The sequence below is a fragment of the Nanorana parkeri genome, unplaced genomic scaffold (assembly GCF_000935625.1).
Source record: "Nanorana parkeri isolate BGI_ZX_2015 unplaced genomic scaffold, ASM93562v1 scaffold831, whole genome shotgun sequence".
NCBI classification, from domain to species: Eukaryota; Metazoa; Chordata; class Amphibia; order Anura; family Dicroglossidae; genus Nanorana; species Nanorana parkeri.
This window is the reverse complement of record NW_017307099.1, coordinates 108,259-120,934: the sequence shown is the minus strand read 5'-3', so window position 1 is coordinate 120,934 and position 12,676 is coordinate 108,259. Positions and strand designations below refer to the sequence as shown.

Below are 12,676 nucleotides of genomic sequence, written 5' to 3'. Positions count from 1 at the left end.
GGCTTAGTGACACGCTGGACACAGGACCCACCTGAGATTGACCCTGCAGAGCCCACCATAGATGCTGCACAGCCCATGTGAGACTCGCCCCCCCCCCCCCCCCCAAAAGGTGTCTGTCTCTGACTCTGCCTCAGAAGCGCCACCATAAATAGGACCCCTGTCTAAGTTCAGCCTCTTCTATTTCTGGGCCAAACACACCTATCCTCACCTGAGCTACTGTTTAAGGCTATCAGGCACCCTTTTGCTGCAAAAAACAGTCTCTCCCAATGCTACCTGCTACACTTCCCAAGTGTATATGTAATATATTAAAAAATGCAGTAGAAACCACTACACGTTCCCTTTTTTTTTTACTTGTTTAGAATTGTGACATATTGCCTCTATTTGCCCGACGATGGGGTCCTGTGAGGCTCCGAAACGTTGCATTCATATGTCATGCTAAAGGAATATAAATAAAGATGATATTCCAGAACAGAATGGTGTGCAGACATATCTTCTATATTGCACTCTCAGTCTCACCCTGCACAAGGAGATTTCCCAGCTTGCGAGATAACAATCTAAGCCCCAGTAGACTGAAAGTGCACATCACTGCTCAGGTTAATACTAGTGATGGGCTCGATGTTCGAGTCAAACGTGAGTTTGACTAAAAAATTGGCAGTTCATGTGTTCATGCCTTGCCTTGTGCAGCCCTCACTGGCTAAAGCCTTGCACCTGACCACAGGTCAGGTGCAAGACTTTGCCCAATCAGGGCACAGGGAATTGTGAGAGCCATGATTGGGCAAAGTTATGATGACTTTGCCCAATCAAGGCTCCCCTGTCAGATGCCCTACAACCGTAAACAGTTGGGCAGAGCTAGCTGTCACAGTTAGCTCCACCCAATTGTTTATATGTTGCCGGCATCTGTCAAAGTAACATTATGCGGCGGGAGCTCGTCGCAAGCAGATGGGATGGTGGACGTCTTTTTTTTATTGTTATTTCTACTTATTTTTTATTGTTTTATTTTTTATTTTGTGGAGTCGTGGACAATACTGGACGTCGTGATTGACCCTGGATTACCTTGGTGGATCCATTTTACCCCTTACTCACTCACTCCCCCCCCCCTCCCCTCTGAGAGAGCAGAGATGAGTCATAGCTCTGTGTGTCTGTGTGTATGAGGGAGATGATCTCCTGTCAGTGAGTAAGGAAGAATCTCCTGCACTTGTCCTCTGTGTCCTGTGTCTCTCGGATCTTCCCGTTATCCAGGGTCACATTTACTCTCTGCTGCCCCAAGTCCAGGTTCCTCCATGTGCCCCCTCCCCTCACCATTCTTCTCATTTAGCCCTCGTTCACACCTGACCGTTTTGTAGGGCGTTCTACGCTCGACGAACGCTCTACAAAACGGTCAAAAATATCAATTGCATTGTAGTCAATGCCCTCGTTCCCACCTCGGCGTATTTCCGCCCGTCCCTAACGCCCTACAAAACGGCCCACGCCTGAAAAGGTCCCGGGACTACTTTGGGCCGTTTTGTAGGGCGTTTTCCATTGGGATACAGCCAAGTAGCCTTTGGAATCGCGGTAAAAAAACCGCGCGACAGACGCGCATATTACAATACGCCTAGGTGTGAATGGGGCCTTACAGAGATGACGGTTAGAACAGATACAAAGACATTGGGGGGAATTGATCACAACTGAAGGAAACAGAATCTGGAGCCATTGCCCATGGCAACCAATCAGCATCTCTCTTGGGCAATGACTCCAGATTTTGCCTGCTCCAGTTTTGATAGATCACCGGTGTCACCGTTGATGTGCAGGGTCACCGGAGACTGTATGGTGTCACCGGAGATGTGCGCGGTCACCGGACATTGTTTGGAGTCAACAGAGAAAAGCGGTGTTACGGTGGATGTGCAGGGTCACCGGAGATGTGCGGGGTCACCGGGGGTGTGTGGGGTCACCGGAAATTGTATGGTGTCACGGGAGAGTGTTTGGAGTCACCGGCAATTGTTTGGTGTTACCAGAGATGTGCAGGGTCACTGGAGCTTATTTGGTGTCACTGGAGATGTGCGGGGTCACCGGACATTGTTTGCGGGGTTTGTGGAGTCACCGGAGAAAAGCGGTGTCACCGGGGATGTGGGGGGTCACTGGAAATTGCTTGGCGTCACAGCAATTGTTTGGTGTCCCCAGAGATGTGCGGGGTCACCAGACATTGTTTGCGGGGTCACCAGGGATGTGCGGGATCCTTTAAGGGTCTGGTATGACTTTTGGGGGGAACCCCACGCTCTTTTTTAAAAACAAAATGGGGTCTCTCCCAACATTCCTACCAGACCTAAAGGGCCTGGTATTGTTTGAGAGGGGGAACTGCACACTTTTTTTTTTTATTTAAATGTAATTTTTTTCTTTAGAATTTCATTTTTGCTGCAGCAGGTTTTATACATTGTACAGATTTGCCACTTTACAGACAGTCTAAGGGGACCCCCCCGGGCACGATATTTAAAAGGTTTTTTTAAATCATTTTTATTGTTTCACTTTAAGTGATATTAAAATCACTGCTCCTTTAAAAACGGTATTTAAAAAAAAAAAAGGTAATTGATTAATGTCCCCCAGGGCAGTACCCAAATCCCCATTCCTTTTTTTATGGCCAATAACATGAATACAAGGCTTCAAAATGGGGACATTTGATTTTTAAAGTTCTACCCCTATAGACTTGCATTAAGTTCAAACTTTTCTCATGCTCTAAAGTTCAAATTCGAACCGAACAGGGGTGTGTTCAGCCCATCACTAGTTAATACCACAGTGAACCCTTTATACACACAGGAGGTCTCCTGAAGTTCACATTACATCGCAATAGAACGGACCCAATGGAGCCAAATATCAATGGACAGAGGAATATAAATCAGTTCCCTCAATACCACCACCTATCAGCAGCCATCAGTATGTGAATTGCATGGTCCGACCACAGAGCGATGAGATCGGTAAGGAAGCCCCTCAGAGAGATACAGAAACAGCCCTCCTATATATTACATAACAGACAATATTACACAGCAGTAGAGTGGAGGAAATAAATATCTCACCAACCCGCATGTGGTCAACTGGAAATTGATTAGCCTATGTTTTGGATAAAGGGAGGAACAAGCGCACAAACCTATTTAAAAATGTAACCACTTCACGCGGGTTCACGTAATTGTAATTGGGGTTCCTAGGTGACATTAGGGGTCTGAAAGACCCCTGATGTCTCCATAAAGAGGACCTGTAACAATAAATGTGCTATTACATAGAGGAATTGTTAGCCCCCTATGCAACAGCAATAAAACGGAGTGATAAAAAAAGTTGTAAAAATGAAAGTAACATAAAAAAAAGCCAAAATTGTTTTTTTTGCACGCACATGCAACACAAACGTGCGTCGGATGCGCCTACATGCAAAAACAAAAATTGTGCCACGCGTTATATATCATTGTTAGCGTCGGAGTGAGAGCAATAATTCTAGGCCTGTCAATCACTATTAGCGCTAAACTGATGAGCCATAAAAGCGTTTAAAGTGTTGCCTATGGGAAATTTGGGGTATTGTAGTTTTTTGCGGTTTCACGGATGCACGCAATTTTAAGGCTTGACATGTTTACCCGGCGTGACCCCGTCTTTTATATTTTAACAAAAAATTGGGCATTATACATTCTGTTTCTGTGCACTAAATTTAATTTTAGTGTACTTTATCCTAAAAATACTTGTTTGATAAACATTTGTGCAAATATCGTGCAACATAAAAAATTGCAACTAGCATCTTTTTATTCTACAGGGCCTCTGCTTTCAGAAAATAGATCATTGTTTGGGGGTTTAAAGCTGTTTTCTAGCCAAAAATTTTGATTTTGTTATGTGTGTGCAAATGTAAGAAATAAATCCGGGCAGCAAGTGGTTAAAGCACCGGCATCAGTGCATCAGCGCTATGTACAAGTACTCGTGAAAATGCTCTGTATCATGACATCCCTACTGATTATATCACTTACAATGAATGCTTACAAGTCTTTATGTTTAAAAGTTTTAGTTTCCTGCAGAATCAGCTGATTCCCTGAGCACTGGTCCTGACTTCCTGTTTTAGAGTGACTCCTTTCTCAAGCAGAGTGCTATGCAGTCACCCTTGTGTGTGCTAGTAAGCTGTGTGCGTCTCCACAAAGCTAGTAGATGGACAGCTGCTGGAGTCTGCACGGTCCTTTGTAATCTTGTACTGGACAGGAAGTTCAGGAAAGCTGAGCTGAGAGACTTGAAAGCAGCTGTTCAGAAACATGATGATTATAAGTGTTTGCCCAGCAAAGCATTGCTTTATATTTTTTCCCAATGTATATTTGTTTGATCTGAATTCATTAATGAAAAAAAGTTTGAGAGTTTAATACTACTTTAATGCAGGGATTCCAGTGCAATCACTACAATGCACTTATTCTTTAAGAATTGATTTAAAAAGTTTGTAAATAACTTTAATGTTTTATACAATTTTTAAAATCACCTGGTTGAAGGTCTTGAAGGCAAACTCTTTGTAGATAGCATCTCTAGCAGTGACCTCCGTCCACCCCATAGACTGCAGGCCTTGCAGAGCTTGAGTTCTTTCCTCAGGTGTTATAAGGTGAGCCTCTGAAGTCTGCCAAATAATAATAACAATGTCAATCTCAATATTCAAGTATTTGAACAGTTAAATTAAAAAAAAGATAAATATATCATATTTTATTTTACAAACTGATAAACATAACCCAGAAGGTTATGGTGAGAAGGGATAAAGGGAAAGGAAAAGTCCTCCACTGAATCAGTGCTTAACACACTCAGCTGTTTCGTGCTTTTGGCCATCATCAGTATAATGTATGGGAACCAAGGCTCGTAGTCATAAGGAAGATTCATATGCAATGAGTGTGGTTGCACACATTTGAGTTCTAAATGTGCAAATACAGTTGTGAATTACAACTTTGCCATTAATGCTGATGTAATACTTAAGAGATAGTTACAGCACACTGGATACTTAAATATATAGTAATATATAGTTCTATATTGCACCACAATTTCGGCCGCCGAAAATTGTACTTTGGGCAAAATTGTGGCGCTTCCATAATTTCTCTCCTCCCCACTGGGTGCCGCAGTGTCCCCTCTGACACAAAGCAGCGTCCAACAGGAGGAGAGAAAATGTCAGGCCGAAGGAGTCAGGATGGAGAGCAGTTACAAGCACTAAACGAACAGCTGATCATTGAGTGTTTGTAAATAATTGAGGACATAGTATGTTTACTGTGTCCCCAATTATGAATGAACAGGAGCACTCAGTATAGAGCAGTGGTTCTCAACATGTGGGTCGCAATCTCCTGTTGAGTGAGCAATAAAAGTTAAGTGAAAAAAATAAATGAAAATTAAAAATGGCTAAAAAGTTTTAAAAAAGTGATAAAAACATTAAATGAAAATTATAACAAAAATTAAAAAGTAAAAGATAAGCTAAGATAAACATTTTAGAAATTTAAAAGAAAAAAATTATAATTTTACAGTTGGTGGGGTCACCACAACTTGGCAAATGTTACCAAGGGGCCCAGGCCCTAGAAAGGTTGAGAACCACTGGTATACAGGCTTCCCGTTCATTCATAACAGGGGCTGCAGAAAAAGAGATTGATGACTCTGTGTACTCAATCCCTTTTTCTATTTTAAAAGGGAAATATCAGGGGTCTGAACAGATCTGTTTAGAACCCTGTTTAGACCCCTGATATTTCTTCAGAGCCCCCAACAGCAAAGTAAAAAAAAACAAATAAAGATAAAATATGAAAAAAATGTTTTAAAAAGGCTCACATGATGAGCAATAAAGAAACTATATAAAAATAATGATTATTTTACAGCCTATTTTATCATCAGCAGAATGTGACAGGAAATATCAGATTGCAGCAACACAACACTGAGAGCGCTGACATGTGATGGAGAGACAAGTCAGAGACTTCCTGTACAGTGGGTGGGGAGGTGGAAGCTGAACGATCAGAGCACACAATGTGAGAGGAAACGTTAGTCTCTTTCTCATAGAACAACGGAGCTTGGAGAGAGGGAACAGAGCTATGTTAATACCAAGCTGCTGTAATGAAGGGGCGGGGTTATGGTAATAGCTGAACGGCAGGGGGAACTAAGATTTATGGGGAACAGGTTTTCTTACAGCTGCTGCATCTGATTACGTGAGGCACAGCAGGAGTAGATCGGTGAAGAGAGAGGGAAATACTGGTAAGAGAGATGGAAAGAGAAGGGAGGCCGAGTCAGCTTGTTGGTTCTCAGTTGACACTCTGCCTCCTGCTCCCACATGTCAGCGTGCACACTCCAGCCATACACAGTGTGCATGATTAGAGAAAGCGCGGCCAGGGCAGATAGAGTTAGAAAAAAAAGCTGAGGGTGGGGCTGCATTCACTGTTAACGCCCCCTAAGAGCAAAGAAGCTTGGAGCAGAGCTGTAGGTGGCCGTTTTCTGTGACTTGTGATTAATTTATCTGGGATGTGCTGCGACTTTGGAAAAGAAGAATGCTAATAGAGTAAAGGCAAATAGTACTTTTATTTGCTCTTAGGTCATAATTCTCCTTTAAAGTGAATAATTTGGCACCAAGTTCACTATATGAACCATTTATGTATTTATACATGGTGATCATGTCTCCCTTAATCACCCCTTCTCAATAAAGAACAAATTCCATTCAGTTAATCTTGCCTCATAGCTGAGCTCCTCCATGCTTCTTATCAGGTTTTTTTGTCCTTCTCTGCACTCTTTCCAGCTCCACAACATCCTATTTGAGAACCAGCCCCCAAAACTGAACTGCGTATTCCAGATGAGGTCTATGTACTAATGCTTTGTACAGGGGCAGGATTAGGTCTCTCTCTCTCTCTGGAGTCTATACCCCTTTTAATACAAGAAAGTATTTTGCTTGCTTTAGAAACTGCGGCTTGACATTACATGCTATTATTGAGTCTATTGTCTACCACAGTGGTGGGGTACCTCCCCCAGCTGTGACGAAACTACAAATCCAATGAGGCACTCCAAGATTCCCACAGCCACAGGCATGACTCCATGACTCCCAGAGACAGATGCATCATGGGATTTGTAGTTTCACCACAGCTGGAGGGCCAGAGGTTCCCCACTCCTGGTCTACCAGAACACTGTGATGCTTTTCAGTCATTGACTCCCCTAACTGTTTTCCCCATAGAGTGTAGGACACATGCATAGTTTTAGCCTCCAAGTGCATAACTTTACATTTATCAATGTTAAACCTCATTAGTCACATAGTTGCCCGACCATACAGTGCATTCAGGTTGGCTTGTAAATTGGAGATTATTCTGACTCCGATTGTTGTATTAGCAATTTATTCCTTGCCGAGACCTCTATGCCTGGCCTGTATAAGCAGATATAATCACTGCGGACAATCCTCATCAGATAGCTGAACTCACCAAATACCTTTTCATCCATTTTATTGTTACAGCAGACAACAGTATACAGCAGATTAATTAACAGATGGTATTTGAAGGTCAGAAGCCTCTCACCCACATAATGTCCCCACAGGCATCACCAATATGACTTTGATAAAGTGTGGTTCAGCAGATTACAAATATATACATAATTTCTTTATAACCAAATACTGCTGCAATCGGTGGTCCTGTGGATGTAAATAATCACATGTTCAATATCCTTACCACAAATCTGGTATCTAGGGGATTATAATTAGGTGAGCATTATACAAAAGGATTGGCCTCCAGTCTATACTGTTGATACAAAAAGGTAATTCAGACCAAAAAATTGTAGTTTACAAGCTTGTTTTCATGTGATTAACATTTGCATAGGGAAGGCAAGCTTGTGTGCAGAGATAAATATCTGTCTTTAATGCAGGTGATCGCTCCATGTGAGATTACATCTGAACACAATGGCGTGCGGCTAAAGTTGCAGTCAGCCTGTCATTGCTTTGTGCAAGTAGAGCGGCCACATTTGCCACCTACGATTCCGTCCACAAGAATCCACTTATTCTTGCGGCAGGAACCTTAAAGCCTTGTCTGAATGAGGTTTGTCACAACATTTGTAAATACAGACGATTTTAAAGCCCAAATGAAGGTTCAGTTTAAATTAGCTGAATATATTGCACATTGCAAGTGCCTCAGAATCAAAAGGTTTACAAAGTCTTACACTTTGTTTCTTTTGCAGACTAAGTCAAAAAAGCCTGTCACCCACAACCATGCTGCACAGAAGGACCCTTGCTCTTTGAATTAAAGCTGTGGTCTCTCTGCAGAGGTCTGACACAACCCCTGCTGAGTTAGAACTATAGGTCTGCAATCAGCAAAGCTCAAGCTCCCTGCTAATTGGAAAGCTATAGCTGTGATTCGTCTGGGGGTATGGTGGACCTCTGCAGAGAGACCACTGCTTCAACACAGAGAGCAAGTATCCTTCTCTGCGGCATAGTGAATATGTTAATAAGATAAAAGAGCAGGCTGAGCATTTCATTACTAATCAATATGTTGCTGTTCCATCAATACCCAGTCAGGAGGCTGGAAGGATTTTTTTGACCATATCGTGTTACTTCGGTGTAAGTCATAATCAATTACATGTAATAGAGTGGCATGTGGCACTAGAGGCTATGTGTGTAATGGAAAGGCAAAAAAGCACTGAATGTCATTTAAAAAAAAGCATCAGGCACTGCAGTAGAGAGCATAGTGTGCTGTAGAAAGGTATGAGGCGGAGATTTTTATAGGAATGCAGGATTAGCATTTAATCCAAAAGCACGAGGCACTGCGTGTAATCCAGAAGCACGAGGAACTGCATGTAATCCAAAAGTACGAGGCACTGCGTGTAATCCAAAAGTACGAGGCACTGCGTGTAATCCAAAAGCACGAGGCACTGCGTGTAATCCAAAAGCACAAGGCACTGCGTGTAATCCAAAAGCACAAGGCACTGCGTGTAATCCAAAAGCACGAGGCACTGCATACAATATAGATGCAGGAGGCACAACATGTAAAAAAGGGGCAAGAGGTGCTGTGTGTAATAGTAATTAGGCATGGGCTCGATGCTCGAGTCGAACAACAGTTCAAATTGAACATCGGCATTTTGTGTGTTCGGCGAACACACAAACTGTGCCCTGTGAAGCCCTGATTGGGTAAAGCAATGCACCTAACCACAGGTCAGGTACAAGACTTTACCCAATCACAGCACAGAGAACTGTGAGAGCCATGATTGAGCAAAGTCATGATAACTTTGCACAATCATGGCTGACACAGCTAAGTCCTGTCAGATGACGGACAAATGTAAACAGTTGGGCGGAGCTAGCCAGTTGTCACTGCCAGCTCCGCCCAATTTATATTTTTCCAGCATCCGTCAGATAGCCATTCTGCGGCGGGAGTTGTCGTGAGCGGACGGGACGGCAGGTATTTTTTTTTCTTTATTATTTCTATTTACTTTTTCTTGTTTTATATTTTTTTAGTCGAGTCTTCGTCATCTTGGACAACTCTGGAAGTTGTGATTGACCCTAGGATTACGTAGGTGGATCCATTTTTTTTAGCAAAAAAGGACTTATCAAAAGCTTTTGTTGTTATGCTTTTAGTTTAATTAAAGGATTTTTAATAAAAGTCTGGACTTTTTATTTAAATTTATTTTAACACTTTAGTGAAAGGGTAGGGGTTCAAGTATCCCTTACACATTCACAGGGGAAGGGGGCACATCTGGGTGCCCCTTTATTAAAGGGATACCCTAATGTGAATAAGCCCCCCTGTCCGCACCCCGCACAGCCAACCTGGAGAAGCACCCTCCCAGTGCCAAGGGCATGTGGCCTGGTATGGTCTGGTACATTCGTCCCCCCCCCCTCTCTCCTGCCCTACCAGGCCTGTGCTCGGATCAAGGGTCTGGTTGGGAATTTTAGGGGGGATACCACGTCTTTTTTTTCCTCCTTAAAATTCCTACCAGACATGATGATTTGACATGAAACAGGGTTTGGGAGAGGGGGGCAGCACGCTTTTTTTTTTTCAATGCATCTTACAGATGCGCCACTTTACAGGCAGTTTAAGGGGACCCCCACTCCCCGGCACAAGATTTAAAGGAATTTTTCGTTTTTATTGTTTCACTTTAAGCAATGTTAAAATAATCACTGTTCCTTTAAAAACTGTATTTTTAAAAGTGTTTTGATACATGTCCCCAGGGCAGTACCTGAATCCCCATACCATTTTTATGGCCAATAACTTGCATATAAGCCTTCAAAAAGGGGACAATCGATTTTTCCATGTTTGGGTCCCATAGACTTTAATTGAGTTCAAACTTTTTCCATGTTCTAAAAATCGAATTCGAACCGAACCGGTGTGTTCGGCCCATCACTAATAGTGATAGGTGAGGTACCGTACTCCATGTATAGGTATGAAGTATGGTGTGCAAAATGGAAGGGTAAGGCACTGAATATTGTAGGCATGTGTCACATAGTGTGCCACAAATACAGGGCCTTTCATGTAATATTGAGGAACGTAATTAACAATTTTGCACCAAAGTATGTGAACTAAAAGCTGGCCATATACCTCACGACCATCGCAAGACTTTTGTCTTGCGATGGTTGTAAGCTAATTAAAAGCTCGTACGATCTGCCCATCTTGGACAGGCAGATCGTACTTGCGATCATCGATGACTGCAATGCTGAACGGGCAGTGTGCACTTGCGCACCCCGGCCCGTTCGGCATTTGTCGCCCGAGCATGCCACAAACCCGCCGACAATCGTACGATTCTCGGCGGGTTTTCAAACATGCTTGTTAGACAAAAGACGTGCGACCTTACAGTACAGCAAGGTGTATGGGCACTTCAAGTTACTAGGCACTAATACCCACACCAATAAAGCGTGTTAATAAACAAAATATCAGCCAAAATGCCGAGCTACAAAATCCCAAGTATTTATAAAACAAACCTTTAAAAAAAAAAGGAAAGAAAACATAATAATCCCTCTAATGGTATATTAAAAAAAGTGGTTACAATTCATCTGCTTACAAATCAAACATATCAGTGTTCATCAAAAAATGTGCTAAGACGACTGATTCATCAATAACACCTCAAACGTGATTGTTCAAATATTCAGTATGTTCAGTTCATATGTGTTTCAATCCACAATGGTCCCAAATCCTATAGTACACCGGTGATTCACAGATGAAACCAACTAGTAAGCCCTGCACCTTTCCCCAGGTAGAATGTGATTTCAGCCCATATGGATAAATGCTCATCTTCTACTTAGACCAATCAAGCAGGTCCCATAACACAGATTCCTTTTGATCTGTCCCTTTAAGAAAAAGTATCGGCAATTGGTATCGGCGAGTACTTGAAAAAAAATATCGGTACTCGTACTCGGCCTTAAAAAAGTAGTATCGGTGCATCCCTAATATCAGGAGGAATTCCCCGAATGTGGTTCCTAAATGGTTAACTCCTTCTGAAGTATTTTCCCCAATTCATTCAGCTCTCTTCAAAGATCGGAAATTAAAAAAAGGAAGCACACATACCATAGCGCATACCTTACCAATAATCTAAGTATTTAATAAAAATTCTGCTTGCAAAGTAAAACAACGATTAATTAGGTACAAATATACAGAACTTTGTTCCGTAGTGTGCATCGTATGAGGCAATGTAGTAGAAAGGTATGAAGTATTGTGTGTAATAGACTGACACAGTAGAGGAGAGGGGTTTTACCCTTAAATGCAGTGTCTGAGTAACACTGCTTAAGGTATGTTTAAGCGAAACACATTACAAAACTGCCAAAAGCGACGCTTACATCATAACATCAGCACCATTCTCTGCATCACTACGGTCCATCCACTGCTGGGTGAAGACCCAACGAGTCACATAACCAGTCAGAAGAGTTTAGAAGGTAATTTTAAAAAAAACTGCTGGAGGGACTTTCAGGGGGGCAGGGGTGCCTTGAGTTGGGCTTTAAAATAAAACTGCCAGTATGCTACCGAAGAACGCATAAATGTCTACACATCAGGGTGCTTTTGCAAATGTTTAATTCAGTATGAAATGTCAAGCTCTGGTTAACATACTCAAATTTTCCTGAACCTTGCAACCGGTTCCTTTTATTGGCTTTTAGGGCTCCTGGGCACTTTAGCGGAAGAACAGGTGTGCAGGCACCTGTAGGTGTATCCATTTAAAAACGTTACTAGTACGTTTTCTTTAAAAACGTAACTACTTTTAACCTCCCTGGCGGTAATCCTGAGTCTGGCTCGGGGTGAATTTTCAATGCTAGGAGCGGTAACCCCGAGCCAGACTCGGGGCTGCAGAGAAAAGTGACACTCACCTTGTCCCTGCGAGCCCGCGGCGTCCTCTGCTGTACGCGGCCTGAAAATGAAACTAAAAGCCGTCTTCTGAATTTAGTTTCGTTTTCGGGCGTCACAGCAGGCTATTTCGTGTTTCAAACTTTATCATACCTGGGATGTCTACTGGACTCTTGTTTGGACAGATTTAGGTGAGTTATTCCTAAGATTTACTAAGAATTACAGGCCTACAATATAAAACAACCAATTTCCATGAAAAACAATGTACCGCTTTTGGTACAAAATTCCCGACATAATCATACCGCCAGGGAGGTTAAAAGAGATTAGCTCTTTTTATAGCCAAAGATACCAAGCAAGTTTGCATATATATAACTTCTGCCATTTCTTTGCCTGTGCTTTGACAGCTGTCATCATAGGGCCTTGTCGGTGTGCACAAAGCATTATTTACATTAAGC

The 12,676-nt window shown here is 42.4% G+C and overlaps 1 protein-coding gene across 1 annotated transcript in view; it reads right to left on the bottom strand.

The window, feature by feature from the left end:
• The window catches only part of PCBD2 (pterin-4 alpha-carbinolamine dehydratase 2), a 183,476-nt gene that overhangs the window by 143,355 nt on the left and 27,445 nt on the right, over positions 1-12,676 (bottom strand). The window contains exon 2 of the mRNA XM_018565307.1: positions 4,466-4,597. Coding sequence (XP_018420809.1) covers positions 4,466-4,597 — 132 coding nt within the window. The remainder of the gene's footprint in view (positions 1-4,465; positions 4,598-12,676) is intronic.